The sequence below is a fragment of the Rhincodon typus genome, chromosome 23 (assembly GCF_021869965.1).
Source record: "Rhincodon typus isolate 14 chromosome 23, sRhiTyp1.1, whole genome shotgun sequence".
In the NCBI taxonomy this organism is placed as follows: Eukaryota; Metazoa; Chordata; class Chondrichthyes; order Orectolobiformes; family Rhincodontidae; genus Rhincodon; species Rhincodon typus.
In genome coordinates, this window is record NC_063354.1 from 11132775 (window position 1) to 11158235 (window position 25461).

Below are 25461 nucleotides of genomic sequence, written 5' to 3' on the forward strand. Positions count from 1 at the left end.
GACCTGTTTGTTTCCTCTCCACCTATCCTCTCCTCTATCCCTCTTCTTTCCGCCTCCCACTCTCTCCCTATTTATTTCAGAACCCCCTTCCCCTCCCCCTTTTCTGATGAAGGGTCTAGGCCCGAAACATCAGCCTCTCTGCTCCTATGATGCTCCTTGGCCCGCTGTGTTCATCCAGCCCTGCACCTTGTTGTTTCCACTAGGTACTTGCTTTGGTTTCCATGTCAGGTTTTCTCTATGTATTGCTTATTTGACAAGTTTGGTAAGATAGGAAGATGAATATTAATGAGGTGGGCTGGGCCATCAACAAAGCATTTATTAAGCAATAAATCCCCTTAATTGGTAGCTCACTACTGCCCAGCGAGAAATTTGTCATGCCGCTTGTCACCAGCATAAAAGATGAAGTAAATTGCTCCCAAGAGAGACACAGACTTTGACAGACTCCTCATGGGATTCTGCCACAAATCTCATCATGGCTCACCTTGCTTAAACCACTATAAGATTCTGACAAAGCTGTAAAAAATCAATATAAGGAAATGTCTTATATATTGAGAATTGTTGTACCTTGAGGTCACTAACAGAGTACCCTTTCTTAAGTGCGATCTGGAAAACATTTAAAGAGCTTATATATGCTGATAACCGAGACAGGCTTTGCTTTCCACTGCCTCCAACTCCGACAAGTAGTGCATTTCCTCTGGGTGATTCTAAAATACGATTTATCCTACAGATATGAGCCATTGCATCTTCAAACAGAACCTATAAAATATGAAACGTTAACAAAGAATGCATTAAAATGCTTTTCTATTAATTTTATGTTACTCTGAAATTAAAAAGACAAAATATTTAGCAGTTTTTAAGATTTAAATACTACTACCTGAGTAATCTCTGTCAGGTCTATTATTTCATTGGTTCTTGTTTATTCTATTATTTATTATTTTATTGAATGATATATACATATGGTTTTAATATCATTTAAAATAAGAACAGGAATAGCATTCTGCCCTTGGAACCTGCTCTGCCATTTGTTAAAATCATGGATGTCTTCAACTGAAATCCACATTTCAGCCCTAATCCCATAAGAACCAAAAGGAAAACTGAATGTTCAGAAAGGAGGGGATAAAGCAATAATTGACGCACAGTCCTAGGAATTACGAGGAAAACACTGACAACCAAAATAAAGAGCATCCTCAAAGTCTTTTGTAAACGTATAAATTGTAAAGGGGTAGTAAAAGAAGGAATAGGAATGATTAGGGACCAAAAATAGGATGTACAGTAAGTGGCTGGGGGCATCGTTAAGGAGTTAACTAAATATCTTGCTTTTGTCTTTCCCAAAAAGAAAGATGCTAAACAGGCTATGGTGAAAAAAAGAGGGAACTCGGTCACTGGAACGTTTCAAAATTGTTAGGGCAGAAGTATTAGGTGGACTGTTGGTAGTTGAAGTTGACAAAGCACTGAGGCTGGATGAGATGCCCAAAAGATTTTGAAGGAAATGAGGGTGGAGATTACAGGAGCATCGACCATAATCTTTCAGTCTTTCCTCAACTCTGGAGAGTTGCCAGAAGACTGGAGAATTGCAAAAATTATTGTTTTGTTTTAAGAAGCTTGTAAGGATAAGCCCAACAATCACAGACCAGTCAGTTTAACTTCAGTGGTGTGGAAGCTTCTAGAGACAATTACTGGGATAGAATTAATTGTTACATGGAAAAATGGGTTGATTAGGAAGAGTCAGCAAAGATTTCTAACAGGGAAATCATGTTTCACTAACTTGATGGGTTTTTTTGATGAGGCACAGTGGCTCAGTGGTTAGAATTTCTGTCTTATAGCGCCAGGGACCTGGGTTCGCATCCACCCTTGGGTGACTGTCTGTGTGAAGTTTGCACATTCTCCCCGTGTCTGCATGGTTTTCCTCTGGGTGCTCCAGTTTCCTCCCACAATCCAAAGACGTACAGGTTAGGTGGATTGGCTACGCTAAATTGCCCATAGTGTCCAGGGATGTATAGGTTTGGTGGATTAGTCATGGAAAATGCAGGGTTATAGGGATAGGATAACAGGGTTGGTCTGGGTAGTACTCTTCGGAGGTTCATAGACTCAATAGGCCAAATGGCTTGCTTCCACACTATAGGGATTCTATGATTCTATAAGATAACAGAAAGACTCAATGAGGGTAACGCTGTTGATGTGGTGTACCTGGTTTACCAGAAGGTGTCTGATAAAGTGGCACACAACAGACTTACAAGGAAAGTTACAGGTTCTGAAATAAGATGGTCAGTAGCAACATGGATACAAATGGGCTGAATGATAGGAAACAGAGAGTGTTGATCAATGGAAATTTTTCAGGTTGGAAGGTTTGTTATTGGAATTCCCCAGGAGTTGTTATTGGGATTCTTGCTTTGCCTGATATGTACTAATGATCTAGACCTTGGTGTGCCGAGGGCAATTTCAAAATTTGTAGATGATATAAAATATAGAAAAATGGTAAGCTGTGATGAGATCAGTGTAGAATTACAAAAGGACACAGATAAATTGGAGCAGTGGTAGATAGGTGGCAATGGCTTTCAATGCAGAAAAGTGTGAGCTAATGCACTTTGGTAAGAGGAACATTGTACAAAGAAATAAAATTGGGGGGTATAATTCTAAGGAGAGTGCAGGAACAGAGGATCCCAGGCTTACATGTGGCCATTTGAAGGTAGCAGGACACATGGAGACAGCAGTTAATAAAGCATACTACATCCTCAGTGTAATTAATAGTGTCATAGAGTACAAGAGGAAGGAAATAATGCCGAATAAAACGCTTGTTAGTCCTCAGCTAGGGCATTGTGAACAATTCTGGGTGCTGTATTATATGAAGGATATGCATGCACTGGAGAGAGTGCAGGAGCAGTTTAAAGGAATACAGCTAAGAATGAGGAACTTCAGTGATAAGGATAGATTGAGATTTGGGATTGTTATCCTTAGATAGAAGAAGGCTAAGCAATCTGATGGACATTTTCAAAATCAGGAGAGAGTAGAGAGAAACTGTTCTTGCTCATAAAAGAATGAAAATAAGAGGGCACAGATTTAACGTGATCAGTGAAAGAAGCAAAGGTGAAACGAGGAAAGCCTTTTTTAACTGAGCAAGTAGTTAGGATCAGGAATGCGCTGTCTGGTAGCGAGGTGGAAGCAGTTCAATTCAGAGATTCAAGAGGCCATTGGTTGATTATTTGGATTAAAATAACGTGTAAGGATATGGGGCAAAAGCAGGAGATTGGCAGTAGGATATGGTGCTCATTTACTGAGCAGGATGATGGGCCAAATAGCCTCCTTCTATGCTGTAACACTTTAGTAGTTCTGTGATAACTGCAAGTTACCTATGGACATATCAAACTTTAGTTCCAACATGAGTTTTAATAAAATATGGCTATTACAACCAGAATGACAATGGATATAAATTCTGTGTCTGTCTGGAGACAGGCCCTGGAATGTTACAGCTGATGAAGTGTCAAGGAAACTTTAAAGGAATAGACTTAAAAGGAAGAAATGCACTGCAAATGAATTGTCATCCCTTAGGAGTTATCTCAGATTGTGAACATGATGAGAAAGAAGACACCAGTTCAAGCAAGTGACATGTTTTGGATCTTCCCCTTTCAAGAATACTCAAGAACATGAGTCAAAAGCTTGTTTAAACCTATTTGACCACACTTGCGAGCTGATAGGCTCATGTGTGCTATTTAGCTGAGGTACTCATGTGGCAATTTGGGTTCAAGCACTAGTATCCTGTGAAAGTCACAGTTGACAAATGATCCACTGATTACCCTTAATTGAAGATAAAGAACCTTCCATCCTCTGAGTGCTAAAAGCCAGCTAATCAGCAAGCCAGTCAAAAGGAAGTAGGATAAAAGGAGAACCTTCTCCATCTGGGTGCTGCTAGTCAGCTGCTATAAAAAGGAAACAAGTCAAAATCACTTCAAACTTGCAAAGCCAAGAATCCCAAAGTTGACAGGTCAACTCTGAACAATCCATTATAAATGCCTCATGAATGACCCATAGACACTAATCCATGTATCTTTTGGCTTTTCATTGTTTTTGATTCAGTTCTAATCTGTGTGTAGGTGTGTTCTGTTAAATTTATTCATGAGTTTAGTAACCAATAAACCCACTCTTTTATAATTCACGAAAGGCTGGTTAAATTGATTTCTTTGAAAACATAAATTCATTTAGTCTGGGAGAAAGGTATCCATAAGTGAGGAAGTCCTTTGTAAATTAACATTGCTGCAAGCAACTCAGCAGACAGATGAATGAAGGAGGGGAGCCAACTCATCCCACCTCATCCAGAAGCTTTACAATTTAGGCTTTCCATTATGGAATCTTAATAACTTAGTAAACCTTGCCTGGTGTCTGGTCATAACAAAATTTGAGCACATTTGGGATCTGGTTGTAACAGTCTTTGACTTGGATATACCAAAATACTGATTAAAAACTCTAAGACTTCACAATCCTCATGTCTAAAATGACTATCGTATTTGATTTTATGACCCCTACTTATAGATTCTTCAATCAGCTGATGTGGCTTTTCAGCAAGTTCCCTGTTAAGCACTCTCAATATTTTATACATTTCACTGGAATCATGTCATTGTGAGTAGAGAGCTTGGAGCTTGTAGAATAGTGGATCCAAAATCCTGTGTCCCTCCAAAATGTGTTCCACTTATAAAATAATGGCAGAATTGAACAGGTGCAGAGTTTTATCCCCATCACTTTAAGAGTTGGCAGGATCAGTACCTATAGCTAATTTACTACTCACATCTCACAGTAGTTCTAGCATTGCCCAGAACGCTAATTAATTTCTAGTACTAAAAGGAGTCCCATGAGTCAAAGTTGAAAACACAGAATAGTGGCGGTGTTATGGAGTGGGGAAGGCCTGGTCAGGACAGCAAGGACAAAGTAGCACCTTAGGGACAAAAATTGTGGGGAATTCCTCATCAAGAAAAGCAGACAGTGACAAGGGAATCCATCAAACATTCCCCTCGCTGAAAGAAATATAACCAATGGGCTTCTGTTTGTCCCTCCAAATCTCCTGCCCCTCCAGTCCCTCTTCTCTTTCTGCTAGCGTCAAAATCAATAGGCAATTTTAGAGCCTCAACTGGGACAAGACATTGAGCCTGTCCTAAGACTATCCTGCATTACGTCAGATTTAGGCCCATTCAGGGCAGTGAATGGGAAGGCAAACTGGGACTTTTGCAGATCCTTCCCACCTGCAAAACTGCTGGAGGAGCCATTCAAATTCTACACTCTGTCTCAAATTATGAATATATTAAATGCCAAAATAGTATTTACTAAAAGAAATATATTTAATTTGTGTTTTATTGAATGATTCTAATTACTCCTATCAATTAATTGTGCAAAGACTACTCTTTAAATTGACCACTCTCTCACTAAAACTGTTCCTGAAGATTATTTGTGAATCAGACACAAGCCATGTTCTCTTATTCTAATGTCCTGGGCAATTTAAAAGAGTTATTTCATTGTTTATGTTTTCGAATGCCTTTAGGTTTTTCAAAGCAGAAAGCCTATCGCTGTCAACTTTTTCTTTTGCAATGAGAACATGGTCCATTTACACAATCTTATCATATAGTCCCTTAATCATACTTGTTTATTTCAGTGTGTTTTCAATAGTTGCAATATCCTTTCTGTACTATGGTAATCAGAACTGTCCACAGTGTTTTGAGTGCAGTAACACCCGAGTTTAAGACCCACCTACTCCAGAGGTGTGTCATAACATCTCTGAACAGGTTAATCAGAAAAATATCTAAGAGGGTCTTGATGTGCATTGGTAATGTTCCTTCTCTGGGGCCAGCTGGGTTTATGTCCCATCCGAGCTGGAAGTGAGCCTGAAAATGTTGGTTTTAAATAAAAAAATTAGGGCTTTTAAAATTATGATTAAAAACACGTTCTCAATGACTACCTTAACCATGTTGAATGCCAAGCATTAAAATTCAAGATACTGCTGATATCCAGGATTACCATTTAAAAAAGAGAGAGAATCCTGGCATTAACATCCGTAAAAAAGAAACTAAGAGAATATGTTAAATCGAAGCTATGCATAATACAGAATCAGGAACAACACCTATATCTTATATGGCTTATGCTTGTCATTGTGCTGTAGAGACAGATCCTTAGCTCATTGTCAGTCAATGGTTCCTCCTGAATCAATTTTTTCGCAGATTTTCTATTATTGGCAAAGTTTCATCGTTTTCCATTAGTTTATCTCTACTCCTTTCTCTTTCTAGTTATGTTTGGAAGTTTCAGGGTATTAAAGCCATGTACAATTATACTATTATGCACAAAATAATTTCATTTATCACTTCAACATTTTTCTTTTAATACATTTACCAAGTTCATAACAGCATTGATTTCATTGTAGCTGTCCAGAGCTTCCACTAATATTTTGTTCAAAGATCCCCAATTCTTCACAGGTAAATACTTTGGGTCTCCAATACCAGAAGCAAAATGGCAGAAGATATTGGGTTTTTCAAAAAGAGCAGATTCATCCATGTCCTGTCCACACAAAAATAAAATTACTGTATTAAATTGAATAGGCTAAGAAAATAGATTGAAATTAATAAAATTCATCAGTCCCTAGCATGTAAGGTTATTTACTTTGCCACACTCAAATCAACAATAGTTTGGAAAAGATGAAGATTTTTGAAGTTTATCTACAATCCATTTGTTGTAGGTAGATCCATAATGCCAGGACAGAATGATTCCACGATTTTGACCAAATTCCAAAGCATCTGATGCCCTGCTCTCTCTAACTGGTAGTGGCAATGGGTTTGGAGCAGTTGAGAATTTCTGAAATGCATCTTGTAGTTGGAGGAAGGAGTGAATGTTTGTGGATCTGTTGCCAATCGAGCCGGATTATTCTGTGCCAGATATGTGTTATGTTCCTTGTAGATTTTGGAGGGTCAGGAGGTGAGTTACTCACTGCAGAATCCCTAGACTCTGACCTGCTGTTGTAGCCACTGTATTTATATAGATAGTCCAGTTCAATTTCTGGTCAGTTTTAGCTCCTAGGATGTTGATTGTGGGGGATTCATTGATAGCTACACCACTAAATGTCATGGGATGACAATTGGATTGTCTTTTGTTGGAAATCATCATATCTTGGCACTAGTGTGCTGTGAATGTTACTTGCCACTTCTCAGCCCAAAGCTGGATGGGGTCCCAGTCTTGTTGTAGTTAGACATGGGCTGTTTCAGCATCTGAGGAGTCATGAATGATGAACATTAATGCGAACATCGCCACTTTTGATTGGGATAGAGAAAAATAACTAAAGATGATTGGGCCTGGGTGGCTGCCAAGAAAATGTCCTGCAGAGATATCTGAGAGCTCAGATGACTGATTTCCAACAACTACACCTAGCATCCGTTGTGACAGGAATGACTCCAACTGGTGGAATGTTCTCCCCTGATTCCCATTGACTCCAGTTTTGCTGGGGTTCCTTGATGCCACATTTAGTCAAATGTGGCCTTCTGAAGAGAAGGATATGAAATTGTGATGACATTGAGAAAGTAGCATTAAGTGAATGTAATAAAAAGCCAGATATTATTATAAAATCCAAAACTAATTCACATTGTTTAAAATATCTACTTGGTTATAATATGACAGAAAAAACAATGCCATTACAGTAATTTAAAGCATTCTGAACGTGAAGTGTGTAATACTACTAAGCTGCGTAAACGTACCCCACAAATTGCAAAACTAATAAAGATGGAGTCAAACTGTCTCACAAAAGCCTATCAAAGACACTCATCATAGAAGAATTACCTCAACTCCTTTACCACGCAGACAATCACTTGTGTAATTCAACTGGGTGTGGAAGAAGCTATTCAATGGAATTGCTTTGGATAATGAACTGAGAAGGAAACTCCTCGAGTACTAATCCAAACGTGTGTAAATCATGGACCTGCTAAGACCATGTTTGAGAAATAGGTTAGTTGGTGAGAGTTTATGTGATGAGCTAACTAACCCTCTTTTGTGTTTTAAGTTAACTGCTTTTCTCCAGGCCTAAGATCAAAAGAGAAAATGCAGAGGAAGCGGAGACCTGAGTAAGCCATCTTTCTCGCCTTCTGTCTCTCTGTCTCTGTCCCACTCTCTATACACACATACACATATTTATATATATAATCTATCCATCCTTTTGACCATTCACATGCCATGGGTAGTGATTTAACAATCAACCCAGCAGTTGCTCATTCCAGAAGCAAAGATATCAATCATTCATCAACATCTTTAAATTATTTTGACATAGAATTGAAAAAAAATCCTTGAGCCCAGTCTGAAGCAATTCAATACATCAATAGTACTCTCTTTTAAAAACCAATGAGTGAACTTTGTGTCGTTTACAGCCACTGTACTTAAACCAGTAAATATTTCACTGAATTGGTAAGTATATTATCTTGAAAAACCTGTTGTGGTCGAATGAAGTGTGGGAAAACTCTACCCCTCTTCACTTGATCATAATGCTTCCAAAAAGCACTGTCGATGTACCTAAATCAGATGCATTGAAGTAATTCACAAGAATGGCTCATCACCATCTCCTGAATTGCATTTAGGATGGGTAACAAATGGTGGCCTTGCCAGTAACCCCACCCCGCCCCCATCTCATGAAAGACTTAAATAAAAGTATCAGCATTTCACTGAACTGTCAGCTCAGATTCAAGGCACTCCAGTTTCCTCCCAGAGTCCAAAGATATGCAGGTTAGGTGGATTGGCCATGCTAAATTGCCCATAGTGTCCAGGGATGCTTAGGTTAGGTGGATTAGCCTTGGGAAATGCATGGTTACAGGGATAGGAGAAGGGGGTGGGTCTGGGTGGGATACTCTTCAGAGAGTCAGTGTGGACATATTGGGCCAAATGGCCGGTTTCCACACTGTAGGGATTCTGTTCTGTTCTGTGCTGTATCTGAATTGGCATTTGAACCCTTGACTCAGAGGAAAATTATTTTTGACTGTGCAAGGGAAGAGAAATAATTGAGGATATGAAGATAAATGTCACCAAAATTTTTGTTTTGAAGATTGTATTAACAAATTACTATTTGTTGTCTTTTAATAATTGCTTGTACACTCTTGGTTTGGTCAGAGTTGTAAAGTCTTTTTGTTCTGATTCAAGAGACAGGAATTATGGATAAGGATGCCGCCTAAGAAGTAATATAAAGAGAAACAACAGGAGTCAGGTATTAAGCTTCCTCCAAATATTAAAAAATAAAAAAGCTGCAGTTTGCATTGTAATCTGTTAATTACCAATGAAATCAAATAATAATTTTGCAATTCTTATAATGCTTCCTAATTACCTGGAAGAACTTTTGACAGATGAAATGCTGATGTTTTGGAAAGTTTTCTGTGTCATGTTCATCAACGAATTTATCACCGTAGACTCGGGAAGATTCATGTAACAGGAGTCGGACTAAATCTTGAGCAGTTTTTGCACATTCTGTTGTTGCAAAGAGAAGACCCTGCAATTAAACAGTTTAATAAAAGTATAAGCATATCATCACAGCACCAATATATTGTTAGAATTTTAAAGAATTGTACTATGTGAAAGCAATGAGGTTGCAGATATCCAGGCTCATTTAGTTGTAATTCTTGACAATACCTATTGTCTGACAGACAGCACCTTGGAAAATAATCTGTACCAAGATTTAGCAGATTCAATCAATGTTTATGAAGATGGCTGCAAGGAAATCTACATTGCAATTCTTTTGGTCGATAGAGCAACAGAAGGCTATTGAACCAAAGCATAATTTTGGTTCAAATGGGGAATTCCTCACTCATATGTCACCTGTTCTGGGGGGAAGGTAAAATTAGTAAAATGGGTGATCTAACCCCAAGCTATTGCAAAGGTGCCAATTTCCTGTGCATTTATGCAGACTGGGGATTGACCAAGTAATTCACTTGGTGAGCCAGAACAGGCAGAAATGTTTCTTGCCAGTGTCTAAGCCAAACTACAACCGAATTGCAATCTTGTTGAAAAGTATCTAGATCTCAGAGTTCAGGAGGCAATTTCTAAGTTTATGGATGATACAATACTTGTGGGCATTGTAAACTGTAACAAGGGCAGTGTAAAACTCCAAAATGACATTTGCAAGTTAGCGGAGTGGGCAGGCAGATGGCAGATGAAGTTCAATGTAGAAAAGTGCAAGGTGATACATTTTGGTGCAAAGAACATAGACAGAAACTATAAAACAAATCATGCCCTTCTAAAGGACGTGCAGGAGCAGAGAGACCCGAGACCATATGTGCATAAGTCATTAAAGGTCAGAAAACATACAGTATTCCAGCTATTATTAACAGGGGAATAGAGTACCAGAGTAAGGATGTTAAACTGAATCTGTGTAAGATGCTAGTTTTAGACCTCAGTTAAAGTACTTGATACAACACTTTATGAAGGATGTGAATACATTAAAATGAGCACAAGAATGGTTCCAGGGTGAGAAATTTCAGTTATGCAGAGCAGCCAGTGAGGGCAAAGAGGTCACTTACGTTCTTGAAGATATCACTCTTGTTGCTTAAGCTTAGGGCTAGTGGGCAATGGTAAGAACTGCACAATGGCATCATGTTTTGAGAAAGTTGATAGCTAGGAAGTTCAAATCAAAGCAAAAAGAAAATCCAAGGCTGTAAAAATGGCCTCCCAAATCTGTACAAACAGTCCAAAGCAGAGGAGGTACATTCTAAGAAAAGTCCTGTGAGCACAGCTATGAGTGTGCAAAAATGCAGTTGCCAAATCTCAGTATTTAAAGGTTTTCCAGACTGTCAATTACTCAACGCCATCTGATACTGCTGTCCTCTCACCTTGTTCAACCAGTGTCAAACAGCATGGGCAATTAATGCAGCAAACTCAGAATATAAGATTAAAGATAAATTTAAGCATGTATTAATAACTGGTCCACCTGTCCCATTATAGTTTCATGCATGCTAATGAGTTAAATCCAGAAGTCAGCAGTTCCTGCCTTCTTTCCATCAGACAGCACATTTGGTTTTTCTACCCTCAATTTGGATCAGCACCAACCCAATCAGAAATTGGTAGTTCTTACACTTAGCAATGCCGAGTCATGGCTGCTGTCAATGGCCATCAGTCCTGAGTTCCAGGAACATGGAGGACCTAGGCGACAAGCAGCGGTTTAAGAAGGCAGCTCACCACCACTTTCTCAAGGGCAACTAGGAATGGGCAAGAAATGCTGACCAGCCAGTGACACCCACATCCCACAAAACCCGAAACGTTAACTCTGTTTTCTCCTCCACAGATGCTGCCAGACCTGCTGAGCCTTTCCAGCAACTTTGTTTTTGTTTCTGATTTACAGCATCCGCAGTTCTTTTGGTTTTTATTTAAGATTTTTAGGGGACTTGTCAGGATAGATGTGGAAAAATTGGTTCTCTTTATGGCAAGTCTAGGACAAGAGGGCATAATCTCAGGTTAAGAGATTGTACATTTAAACAGAGATGAGGAGGACTGTCTTCTTTCTTAGAAGATAGTGAGAATGGAGAGAATGGAGAGTCATTGAGGCTGGGTCATTAAATATATTCAAGGCTGAGATTGACAGATTTTTAATCTGTAAGGGCATTAAAGTTTATGTGAAAAGATAGGAAAGTGGAATTGAGGATTGTTGGATTATGTGGAAACGTTTCAAAAATTCCATTCCAAATGAAACCAAATTTGATCAGTTCATGGCAGATGTTAAGCGTGAAAATGCACAAAAATTTAGAAAATAAATACTTCTTATAACTTTAAATACAGTTAGTACCCAGGTCACTGTTCACAACCAAAGTGGAAGCTTTTTGAATCTATTGCTACATCAGTTCATTTGGAAGTCACTGTAAAGTGTTCTCTTGCATTTAATTACAAATTCAACATACATGGATAAAGAAATTATACTGTACCTGAAATATGTTAGAGAGATCTCTCAAGTTGAATATGTAATGGAATTTAATGGCAGTTGGCAGATAAAATGCTGCAATTTTCTGGTGCAAGGCTGTTGATTAAAAAAATAATTTGGCAAAACGGAATATGAAACATCTTAATGTTGCATTTTAAAAATCTAAAATAACATTTCTAATTAACTGGACAAATGTGACTACTTCAGCATAAACTTGTTGATTCGTTGGGGGAAATGTGATCAGGGTTTTAAACACAGATGGAACATAGAACAGTACAGCACAGGAAAATCCAAAATGATGCCATGCATCAGCAGAGGACTGTAAAATCCAGGTGTTAGAGAAGAATTGTAGAGAAGAAGGAAGTAAGAACAAAAAATGCTGGTGAAACTCAGTAGGTCTGGCAACATCCATGGAGAGAGAACCAGATTTAATGTTTCAAGTCTGATATGACTCCTCCACAGAATGTGAGTTAATATTAACTTTGTTTCTCTCACCACAGATGTTTCCAAACCTATTGAGTTTCCACAGCATTTTCTATTTAATTTCAGATTTCCAGCATCTGCAATGTTTTGTTTTATTAAAAAATGAGGAAATTTATGTCAGAAAGGAAAAGAAGGGGAATTAAGAGCTGTGTACTGATAAAATGTTATAGAATGAGGAAATTAGTATTTATTTTATTTTCTCTAGCTGCTTGTCTTTATAAAAACTGCAAGGGTTATGAGATTATTATTACTTAATAGCAATTATTGTTAGTTAATTAAAAAAAGGGATTTGAAAATAATGATGGCTACCACTACTAAGTTAGTACTGCATAACTGATTAAAGCAGGGTGCCTGCCACTTCACAGTTTGATTGATAGTTCCAAGTGGCTATAAACTCTTTGAAGTGAACCATAGGCTGAATTTTACCAAAAATTGTCTGTGTTAATTTTGACAAGTTTCATGGAGTGTTTTTCTCCTTGCGCTCCAGTGCGTTTTCTCACACAAATCTATACTGCTCACCATATTATATATGCACCACATCCCTAACATATTGCTCTCATTCTGTCTTGAGTTCATTAGTGGCAGAATTATTCACAACTACAGGTACCTTCTAGGATTCATGACACCTACACCATATTTACCTGTGCTTAAGGTCAAATACTGCAAATCAGGAAATGCTATCCATATTTTGTTGCTGCACAATTCTAAAGAATATCACTGAGAAAGGAAAGTTGGCAGCCAACTCCATTATGCTTCAATCATCACCTGCTTATCAATAACCTGATCACAGACACCTAGGATATTAGCTGAGTTTCTGATTAATAGTTTGGCAATAATACCACTAGGCCATCACCTTCGCAATAATTCCCATATTGGATATCATTAACATTTGTACAATTCTGGTTTTTATGAAATATGAGGTGGCTGGATATTTGATATAAAACACTTTAAAATCAGATTTATTTTAAACAAGATTTTGTAAGAAACTTAGACATCAGCAGACTCAAATAAAGTTATAAAAAGGAGCAATATAAAACAATTATGTCTTTGATTATTATAAAAATATCTATGCGGCAGAATAAGAGTTTATTTAGTGTGTAGCTTTATGGACTAACCAAGGGCTGCAGAGACCAGCTGCGTATGGAATTTTATCACTGATGATGGAAAATTTCGAGCAGTTAGATGTTGAGAAAGGATGGTGCTGTAGATAGAGTGAAGTGCATCTTGTCCTGGGAAACTCACAGCAAAGACACAGAAATGACGCTGAAATGGAAGATTATAAAATACTTTCACTCTAATTATCTGTACAATAATGTGGTAACTGATCTTAGACCTTTTTTAAAAATTATGTAATTACTTAGTTCATGGACAAAATTACACATAGAGCAACATGAATGAGGGTGGGTTACCCCAAAATTAAACAGATTAAGCTGCAGGCAGGTATAAATATATTTGTAATTGGGCAAGCGGATGGTAGTTTTCATTAATTCAAAAGAAAAGCTAAAAATAAGCTTAAAATTGCTCAGATTTCCTCCCACAGCCCAAAATGTGTTAAATGGATTAGCCATAGGATATGCAGGGTTACCGAGTTGGGTAGGGGGGTGGGTTTGGATGGGATGCTCTTCAGAGAGTCGGAGTGGACTTGATGGGCCAAATGACCTGCTTCCATACTGTAGGGATTCTGTAAGTCAGTGAGTATCCCTATACCTGTGCAAGGTAATATTATTTTCTGCCTTGCTGTGATCAGTAAAAAAAATCCACCAAATTGCCCCAGCAATATTACTTCCACAAACTTGCCTCATAAGTCAAAAAAGGCAACTTAGGTGCAACTTTTTTGAGTGACCCATTTAATAGCCACAGAACAAGGCCAATCTTGACTCATAATGCTTTTTATTTCTTGAATGAAGGAAGGTTTTACCTGCACATTCTATGAGCAATTTCGGACTACTGGCTTACCTTTCAGTGATTGCATATTCTGCTCTTGCAATGTTTTCAGATGCAAGCAGGGACCAAAACTGTTGTTGCCTCACCAGGTCACTAATGTTGCAGCCATTGCTGGTACTGGCAATACTTTTCTTCCTCCTAATTGCTTGGACAGTGCTTTAGCATTCAATAAAAATTGTTGTAATCTAAAATGTTGTTAAGTGAAGTTCCCTCACTTGCTGCTATTTTAAGAACTGCTGGGAAACTGCTATGAGCATTTCAAATTAGTAACGGTAATATGCAGAGCAAGCATGGCAAAAATGAGAGTAAAAAATGGAATTTGCTTAGAAGGCTGCAAACTCACATTGGAATAGTAACTGTCCTTGTATATTTATACTTTGATTAGTCCCTCTAATTCCCCTTAATTTTTGATAGCACATATTGAGCCACTGTGATTAAATAATCACTTGGTTTGCCTTGTGTTTCCTTGCTATGAGCTTTTTGCCTGATGTGTAGGAATTTTGGTTGGAATTTCACCTGAAAGGCAACATAGTAGAAGTCAGGAAATTTCCGCACTTAGCATTCATGCCTTAGGAAAAAGCACCTGCAATGGGGCAATTTTCATTCTAGCAAGGTTGGGTGTAAATTGGATGTTGGCCCAACACCCGTGTTAACAGTCCAGAAGCTGTCAAATAAGGCTAGTCAAACTTTGGTAAATGTCGAAAAAGTGAAAATAGTTACATGGAGCGTAATTGAGTTCAGTACATTGCATGCAAAGATGCAGAAATTACATTTGGAAATTCTCAAATCTTGCTGCCAGACTGAATAAAAGTATGAATTTGGACAGACATTTAAGGCAGAATCTTTCTGAACTAGATGAGATGTAGAGTGAGGAATTTCTTGATATCAAGAGCAAAAACTTGCATTTTCCAATCAATCCCTGAACATCAAATTGAGATTCTTGTTAGAAAGCAGCAAGAGGCCTATCATTGGAGATTATCGCTTATTATCACCTTCATTAGTTCTTAATCTCGCCTCATTAATATTCTATCCACAGGATGGAAACTAGACACATTAACAGGGTAAATGCTGAGAGGACATTTGCCCACATGGGAGAGTTTAGGACCACAGGGCATTGTCTCAGAATAAAGGGATACCTATTTAAAATTGAGATGAAGCGTAATTTCTTCTCTCAGGGAGTTATTAGTCTTTGGAACTCCTTGCCACAGAGAGCTGTGGAGGATGAGTCTTTGTGTATACTTAAGGCTGAGATGGATAGATTCTTGATAAGTAGGGAAATCAAGGGTTATGGGGAATGGGCAGGAAGGTGGAATGTGACAAATGTTGGATCAGCCATGATCCAATTGAATGGAGGAGCAGGCTCAAGGAGACAAACAGCCTACACCTGTTCCTACTTCTCATGGTATTAAAGTAATTCTTGAAATGAAAATCACATCAAGTAACTGGCAACTCCAGCTCGTTGCTTTCTCCTTCAGAACTCCATTTTGGACACCAGTCTCCAGCTCCTCAGGGAACACTCAATGGGCAGCAACTGCCAGCAACCCCTGTGCATGGCATCCCACATATAGCAATCTCAACACATCACCTCCACTTTCATCATGTCTCACAGGCTGAGACAGCCTGATGGAATAGGCGCAGTCTTTGGAGACACGAGTACTCCGAAGCTGGAGTTAATTAATTTACTGTCTGTACAACCAGTACACTGGTTACATGTGTCTTCTTGTAGGTGGCTGCACCAGTTCACTCTGTGGTCATCTCTGTGGCCCGCTGCCACTTCTACATCATGAAATTGGCCTAGCAGGTGACAAGCAGTTCGTGGTGTGGTGGGCAATTGCCTGTCCCTTCCTCCCATTCCAGTTCACATCCTCACTATAGGAACCTCCATTGGGATGGAGCATGTCAACTGGATGCTGGCAAGCTAACAATGCTGAGGTAAGTGGGTGCTGGGAAGCTGATCGATTCTACCCCTTCTTGAACATCTATACAAAGACAGCCTTGCAATGAAGACCTGTTTCTTCTGGCAACCTAAATCCACTACAGATGTCTACCCCTCTCTTGTCAGTCAACGAAATTCCTTAGTTACAGTTGCCAGGGTTCTAAAGGTCCCCGCAGGCAACAACCTTTAACAGTCATTTTAAAGCTGCTGAAGCTCTGATCCATCCCATGTGGTCTGTGATTGTCTGACCAAATGTTGACCATTAACTGATAGAGAGGAGAATCCCTATCTGGTTCACCATTTGTCCCATGCAAAATACCATTTATACTTTATGATGTTGGCCTGACCTACAAGTCATTTTACAACTCACTGCTCCCTTTTCACATTACCCTGCATTTTCTTGGTAAAATTCCGACCACAGTTTCTGAAGTTAGGCTTACAAGTCAAGTGAATGGATCTACTTTCTAGCAAATAATGTTTTGGACAAGGAGAGTGAAGCAAAGTCCTGAGATCTTTGATTCATAGTTGAAGATTTTGTACAGAACATGCTGACCTTTGGCCACACTACTTTGAACACACTGTCATGCTTGCAGAGATGTATTCTAATTCGTAATGAGGAAAATGAAGAGGAATAAATTGATACTGAAAATCTGGGCCATTATCATATCACGAGCAATATCATATTTAAAAACAAACCATATATAACTGGTTACCTGAAGTCTAGAATCAATTGTAAAGCTGCCAGCTGTGGGATTCATACAAGCAACATACTGGCAATTATGAATATCTTTCAATGTCAACTTGACCTTATCATACCTGGTGAAAAAATATATATGTTATCTAAAGTCAAATTAATTCAATCATTAACAGCATCCTTTCATAAAGAAAATTATTACAGTAAACTAATCACTTTTTAATGAATTAATTTGCTTCGATTGATAGCATTATTTCTAAATATTTGACATATCTAGATGGATGCATTAATAGGTAGGGGAACTCTCATTCTTCAGAGGGAAGACAGGAAATATAGGCTAACCACCTGCTTCTTATGGACGAATTGAACTAAAAGATCTCATTTATACATCGCAGGCTAGCTGCTTATCCAAAATAGCCATCCAGAGGAAGCTTTCTAGTTTAAGCCTCATAAAGATTGGGTGGCTTCGAAGACACTAGCCAGGAATTTTCAGGGTAGTAAGTGAAACAACCTGAATTAATAGTGGCTCAAGCCAATTTTCTGGGGTATATTTTAGAAATTGTGCTTTAGGTTTTGGCTTTCAATCCTGCTCAGTTCAGTTGCTACTGGAGGAAGAAAGTTAAAATCTCTGTAAAATTTGAGTGAGCATGAGGTATACTAATTATAAAGTATTTAGATAAAATGTATGACTCAAAAGTTGTGGCAGAGTAAATCAAGGCTAATGCGAATAAAGCATAAGAACTATCTACAATACTTTAATATCTTAAATGTATATACAGTTATACAGTTAGATTTAAAAATTTCTACGTAGATTACTCACCAATGCCCATGATCCAAGTGTTGTCTAATTAGTGTATGAGGTGCTACAGTTCCATACTTATCTACCTCGGGCATGTTCATGTCATCAATAAAATAAATTAATTTCTTGATCCCAGGTGGGCCAAAGTTTCTTCCTGTTTTCTTTTCCAATGGCTTCTCCAGAACAGCTGTGAGGAATTCAGAATGAAAATTTAAATGTACTAAGTGTAATGATAAATCTTTTATTCGCAACATTTTTCACTTACATACTTTGAATGGGTAGCAATCAAATTATGCCTACGGTTTCAAACAATTTTGATATAGAGAAAACAGTATAGGCCTGAAGATTTGCTTGCAAGTTGCCTTTGAGTTGGGGTACGGATTTCTGGCATGATGCCTTTATTTGGGAAGCTTGAGTTGTTCAATCCTGCCATTGAAGACTGGGCCCAGTATGTGGAAGGAATGCAATATGATTTCTGAGCAAATGAATTGGGGCAGATGAAAAGCAACAAGTAATCCTTCTGATGATTTGCGGGCCCATTGCATTTTCTGTTATCAGGAGTTTAACTTTCCCTAAGGCTCCAGATACTAAAGCCTTTCAAGAGTTGATGTATTCAGTTAAGGGATATTATGACATCAAACCTCCTCTAATTCTGACATTCTATCAGTTTTATTCAGCTTTTCCAGATCCGGGGCAATCCACGATTTTTAACAAGGTTAAGACGACTGGCAGAGGCATGTGATTTTTGGGTTAACCCTCAATGAGATGCTGAGAGACTGTTTGGTATGTGGGATTAATTACGTAACCATACAAAAGCACCTACTAGGTAAAGCTCAAATGGAATTCAAACAGGCACTGCAACTGGCCTTGTCATTAGAAAATGTGGTAAGTGGAGCATGGGAGCTACAGGGCATCCCAATGGAAGTGGACACCATCACCTGTCCGACTAAGTGTGGGGAACACCACTTGAATATCGGCAATTGCAGAGCCTCACGCAGGGCATATCCTGAGCAGAGGAACCCTAGGTCAGCCAACAGCAAAACTCTACACCAAAGCTGAGCCTCAGTCAAATAGCTAAAAAGATCTTCAGGATCCTGGCTGGCAAGCCTTTAAGCTGCTGGCGGTATGGGGAATCGAGACAGAAAAACAGTCCTACGTGGCCTGACTTGAGTACGATAATTTATAGGCTGGTATCCAGGAGAGTGCACACCCTGGAAAGTCCACCTACATGTGGGATGGAACAGTTAAATTGCTTGGCCATATCCAAATCAGAACCAATTAAAATAAATATCTGGGTAAATAGTCACTTGGTTCTCATGGAGTTCGAAACTGGCGCAGCTGTATCTGTGGTTGCAGAACCAGTCTTTAACAAGATTCGCTCTGGACTGCAACCCTTAAGTTTGCACAAGACCTCAGCCAGATGGAGAACCTACACCAGGGAGTCATTACAGATTAAGGATACAACTTTGGTTCCAGTCTTATGAGAAGCAGTTGTTGCAGTTACCACAGATCGCAGTAAGAAACTTAGGTCCAAGCCTATTGGGGCAGAATTGGTTCAGAAAGATTCACCTTGATTGACACAAAATGTTTCAATTATAGTAAGAGAACTAATGAAATACCCAGAAGTTCCCCAGGAAGGGCTGGGGACTATCAAGGTGGCCAAAACGACTTTACATGTTGACCGGGAAGCAATTCCACAATTCTGTAAGGCCTGTCCTGTGCTGCTTGCGTTATGGGAAAGATTAGAGGCTGAGATCAGGAGGCTGGAAAGTGACGGAATCATCAAATTAGTGCAGTTTGTGGAAGGGGCAGCACTGGTTGTATCGATTGTGAAGTCTAACGGCTCGTTTCACTTTTGTGGGGATTTTAAGCAAGCAGTAAACCGTTTCTTCCAGCTGGATAAACATCCAATTCCTCACATAGAGGGCTTGTATGCAAAACTGGCAGGGGGTCCTTCATGAAGCTGGTTATGAGCCACGCCTTCCTCCAATTGCAGCTAGATGAGGAGTCCCAGAAGTATGCCACAATTAATACCCATAAGGCTTTGTACCAATATACAAAACTGCCATTTGGGATGTCATCATCCTGTGCCTTTTTCCAGCAGATAATGGAGAATGTTTTACAAGGGCTACCCCAGGTTTTTATTTATCCAGATGACATGCTAATAACAGGAAAGACCAATAAAGTGTACTTGGAGAAGTTGGGGACAGTGCTTAAAACATTTTTCTCAATGATGCATTCACCTTAGAAGGGAAAAATGTGTGTTCCAGGCACCCTAAGTGACCTACTTGGGTACAGAGTTGACAAAACCGGGTTACACCTGTTGAAATATAATGTGAGGGCGATCAAAGTTGCCCACATCTGTGCCAGAGCTTAGGTCTTTCGTTGGGTTGGTGAATTATGATGGAAAATTCAGACATAACCTGGCCTCCATCTTGGCACCGTTGCACTTGGTATTGAAAAAGGCATTTCAAAAAGCCCTGAAATGGGTGTGTACCAAGAAGTAGCCTTTAGGGAAGTGAAAAAGTAGCAATCATCACCTAAGGTGTCGGCCCACTATGATCCCAAGTGAGAGCTGGTGTGACATGCAACGCCTCCCCATACGGGGTAGTGCTGCCTAACCGGTGACCCAACAGAGGGGAACATCAATAACATATGCTTCTCCGACTTTAGCTGATGCTGAACGAAATACACCCAGATGAAGAAGGAAGATTTCACGGTCATCTTCGGTGTGAGGAAGTTCCACCAATACCTTTATGGGTGTAAATTTGTCATGGTAATGGACCCATGAACCCCTGCCAGGCTAATTAAAGAAGACAAGCCTGTGCCGCCCATAGTTTCTGGTCGAATTCAATGGTGGGCCCCTAGTGCAATTTGGAACACTGTCCAGGAGGCCAAGTGGCAAATTTGGATGCCTTGAGCTGCCTCCCACTTGCAAATACTCCATCAGTGTTGCCTCCCCTGGATTAGTCCGTTCTAATTTTAAACTTTCTCGATACCCTTCCAATCACCGCTGACAATATCCAACTGTGGACACAAAAAGATCCTGTATGGCAAAACTAAAACAGCTGGTGGTAATGGGGGAAACAGAAGGGTCCTCAAAACCAGGATTGAAACTTTTCTGGACTCATTGAGACCAGATCTCTGTAGAGGATGGCAAATCACTGCCAGGTACTGGTTAAACTCCACCAGGGTCATCCAGTGGTTTACAAAAGGAAAATATTGGCAAGAAGTTATGTCTAGCGGCTAGGATAGGATGCTGACATAGCTGTGATGGTGGGGCAGTGTCTGGAGTGCCAACAAGGACAAAAATTACCGCCAGCAGTGCCCCTGCATTAGTGGGAATGGCCAGGTAAACCCTGGACTCGGTTACATATTGACTATGCCAGTCCTTTCATGGGCTCAATGTTCTTGGTCATTGTGGATACCCATTCAAAATGGTTAGACATGTATGGAATTCATTCAGCAAACTCAGGAATGACAATTGAAAAGCTGCTGGCATTGTTTGCAATACACCAACTCCCAGAGTATTGGTCACAGACAATGGGATGTCATTTACTGGCAGAGAATTCGAGTATTTCCTAAAATGGAATGGCATTCAGCATGTTCAGACAGCTCCATACCATCCATTGTCCAATGGCCTGGCAAAAAGAGCAGTCCAAATGTTGAAAGCGTTTAAAGAAACAGCCTACAGCTTCACTCAATACCAAATCATCCCAGTTCCTGTTTGATTATAGGGCCACCCCTTACGCAACTACAGTAATAATTCCAGAAGAGTTGCTGATGGGGAGAAGACTCCACACCAGATTAAACCAGATATTCCTGGACCTGGGATAGAGGGGGGAAAACAGCAGCAGGAATGCCAATGTCAATGAGAGAGACAGTTTACTTCAGGGGAAAACGTTTGGTGCCAGAAACATGGAAATGGCCTGAGATGGGTATGAGGCGGGTTCAACATGAAGTCAGGCCCCGTGAGATACAAAGTTCGTGTACGTGAGGCTGCCCTAAACAACATGTGGATCACCTGAAAGGTATTACCGCACAAACGGGGCAGGAGCAAAACATACCTGGCCCCTCAGAACAGCCAGAAAGGCTGTCAGAAATGGTGGGTTCTCCCCCTTCATCTAGTGTCGAGGAAACCTCAGAAACTGAGATGGCTGTAGCCTCAATATCATTACCACTGGAAGAAGAAGAGGAAACTCTCCCGAGACCCTCCGAGTGCAAGAGACAGTCTAAGATCCAGTACATGCCACCCATGTCCGAGTCAGAGGATTTGGACCTGGGACGAAAATGTCCCAGGAGAAGCTGTAAGAGAAAGAAACAGGCCTATATCCCCAGACTTGGGGGGTGGGGGCAGGGTGGTGTAGGGATGTAGTGATTTAACCAGGGCCAGGTGAATCTTATTGACTATGCAATCCTTGACTGGGGTTGTTAACCTGGGCCAATCAGAGAGCACTGGCCTCCGCTTGGTCTCACCGATGTAGAAGAGGCCACATCAGGAGCAGCGGATGCAACAGACCTCATTACCAATTAGCACCAATGGTCTCAATGTGGACTTTTCTAGCTTCAAAACCTCTGCACCCCCGGCCTCATCCCACGACCAACCCTCCCTCCCACTCATCCCCGCCTCCTTGACGTGTCCGTCTTCTCTCCCACCTATCTGCTCCTCCCACCTCACTGACCAATCCCCACCACTGCCTACCTGCACTCACCTATCACCATCCCACCTACCTTCCCCAGCCCCACCCCTCCTCTATTTATTTCAGAGCTCCCTTCCCCCCTCTCCATTTCTGAAGAAGGATCCCGACCCGAAACGTCAGCTTTCCTGCTCCTCTGATGCTGCCCGGCCTGCTGTGTTCCTCCAGCTCCACACTGTGTAATCTCTGACTCCAACATCAGCAGTTCTTACTATTCCTCAATTTAGGGATTGGTTTTGAGCTGGCTGGGCAAGGCCTATGTAAATAAAGGGTGACTTGGGGATGGAATACTGGCTTCTGTACAATTATTTATTTAAGCTTGCCAAATCTTATTCTGCAAGACTAAATAAATATAATAAATTCTGGAAATGTACATTAACTCTGTTTCTCTCTCTGCAGATGCCACTAGACCTGGTCGATCTTTTCAGCATTTTCTGTGTATCTTGGATGTCCAATACTCTCAATATTTTGGTTTTGAGACTGCCAATTTAGGGAAGCAGTGGGGAACTATCTGGAGGAAAAACTTACTTGACCAGTTCTCTTCAATCTATTTATAGCTGATGGATCTGATGACCTTAATTGGAGGGGAGACCACTGCACATGATACATTAGACGTATGGTCTTGCACAACAATCAAATCAAATGGTGTAATTTCAGAATGGATCTTTTTTCACTATTCATTCACAGGATAAGGGCATGACTGGCTAGGCCAGCATTTATTGTCTATCCCTAATTGCCCAGAGAGCAGTTAAGAGTCAACCACATTTCTGTGGGTCTGGAGTCACTTGTAGGCCAGACCAGGTAAGGGCACTAGTGAACCAGATGGGATTTTTATGACAATAACATGATTTCACAGTCATTATTAGACTCTTAATTCCAGATTTTTATTAAATTCACATCCTACCATGGCAGGAATTGAACCCAGATCCCAGAACTTTACCTGGGTGTCTGGATTAACTGTCCAGCAATAATACCATTAAGCCATTGCCTCTCCGATCTAGCAATTCAAAACTGGGCATGAGGTGATGTAGGCCAAATACCAGCAGAATTGTATTCAAACACAAACTGTAAGCTCATACCTTGGTATATCCCTAGCAACAAGTCAGGAGATTAACTGTGATGAAGGGTTTAGGAGAGCATGCCAAAAATAGCAGTAGCCATATCGAAAATCAGATGCTAACCTGATGAATCTATAACACAGTGCCACATACATGTTTAACAGGGGGAGAAACATTTGATGAACAGAGTAAACCATCTCACAATCAATAAATCAGATTTAAACCCTGCTCTGTGAATGGTGATGGACAATTAAATCACTAACTGGAGGAACAGCTCCACACATATCTCAACCTTCAATAATGCAACAGTATCAAAGATGAAGTTGAATCATTTGTAAACATCTTGAACCACAAATGTTGAGTGGAAAGTATGAGAATGCAAGATGTAGTGTCAAGTCAAACGTTTTAAATTTTCTACATTGGAGAATTATGGCCCGGCACTTGTATGACATGAATGTTTCAGTTGTCATGAATACTGAACATGGCAAGACAATTACATTATAAAGTTTCCTTTTAACTTAAAGTAAAACAAATAATTCCTCTATATTCCTCTCAAATAATACCTCTAACCCATTTCTCAGTGGGAGATAAAAATCATCCCTCTTCTTTGGGTAATTTCAATACCTTGTAACATTGCAGAATTTGTGTAGAAGTTAAAAGGGACAGCTTGAACCAAATAGTCCTCAATATTTAGACTATTCAACTTTTCCCACATGAGTACAGATTTTCCTGTTCCAGCATTTCCTGATAACATTATTGGTCGACCAATATCTAGCATTAGATCAATGAAATAACGTAGGCGGATGGTCTCTGTCGTATGTACGAAGGCAGCCTGCATTACAAGAAGTTATAATGAGAACATAGACTGCCAATAGCATGGACATATAATTATTGCACGTTGAAGTATTTTTTAAATCAGTAACTTATAATTAACATTTTTCAATGAAGTATCTATTTATAAAATCAAGTCTTAAGAAAGAACAAAACTTGAGAATAGAGCTATGATAGTTGTTTACATTTCAAGGAATAACAAAACACATGAGAATCTTGCAGACATTTCTTACGTCCAAGTCAGGAAAGGTGAACTGATTCTTCAATGATGCCATTCCTGAACTGGGTATAATAGAATTTGAATTTAACAGGGAAAAGATATTGTCAACTTAATACATAAATACTTCACTGTGTAAAACTTAGTCTAAGAAACAAACTAACTAGGTTCTTTAAGTTAAGAATGAAAAATGTTTTATTTCTAAATTCATTGAAGCAAATACATAAAATTGTTAACAAAAGGTTTAAAATGTAAAAATATATACAGCCAGTTGTGTCCATTTTAAAGATTGATTATCTGTCATCATAAAATATATAAAATTATAACTGCACATTAATGACATATTTCCCCTTTACAGGAAAATATATAAAAGATATATTCTCATCTTTTTACAGAATCTATTTTATTATTTAGTCATGAATGCAAATCCCCACAGCCAAGTGACAGCCTCCTCATTTGCTTAATTTAAGGTGATTATTCCACCACCTAAACCTTTGAGGAGACAACTTTCAGTATGGGCAGCACTATTTGTGTCTCTTCATGAATATAAAAAGGGTTTGTATGAGGTCCTGGAAGGGGAGAGATTAGTTGCCCAGGGCCTTGGCTTGTCCTCAGCCTGTTTAGCAAGGACTACTCCTGCAATGGAAGTTCAAAGGCTAACATTTTACAGATGTTTGCTACTTGCAGGAAGATTGCTTCATATGGGGCATTGAGATGGAAGTTGGGCAGTACTCAGCTTGATCATGTCATTTTGGAGTGGTAAGTGAGGTGCAGGAAGGATAGTTTCAACCAGATTATGGGTTTTTGTCAATTAGCATCAGTTGTGTGGGAGACTAATGTTTGCGCGAACAGGAAGCCAGGGGAAAGATGTTGAAGGGAAAGTCCCAGTTGTGATGC

At 39.6% G+C, this 25461-nt stretch overlaps 1 protein-coding gene across 1 annotated transcript in view; it reads right to left on the reverse strand.

Annotated features, from left to right (window-relative positions):
* Positions 1 to 25461, reverse strand: part of LOC109928243 (dynein axonemal heavy chain 17-like) — a 334316-nt gene that overhangs the window by 109773 nt on the left and 199082 nt on the right. The window contains exons 30-37 of the mRNA XM_048610756.1: positions 24141 to 24348; positions 17783 to 17948; positions 16982 to 17084; positions 13504 to 13651; positions 11910 to 12001; positions 9326 to 9487; positions 6367 to 6531; positions 565 to 756 (exon numbers count right to left, since the gene is read on the reverse strand). Coding sequence (XP_048466713.1) covers positions 565 to 756; positions 6367 to 6531; positions 9326 to 9487; positions 11910 to 12001; positions 13504 to 13651; positions 16982 to 17084; positions 17783 to 17948; positions 24141 to 24348 — 1236 coding nt within the window. The remainder of the gene's footprint in view (positions 1 to 564; positions 757 to 6366; positions 6532 to 9325; positions 9488 to 11909; positions 12002 to 13503; positions 13652 to 16981; positions 17085 to 17782; positions 17949 to 24140; positions 24349 to 25461) is intronic.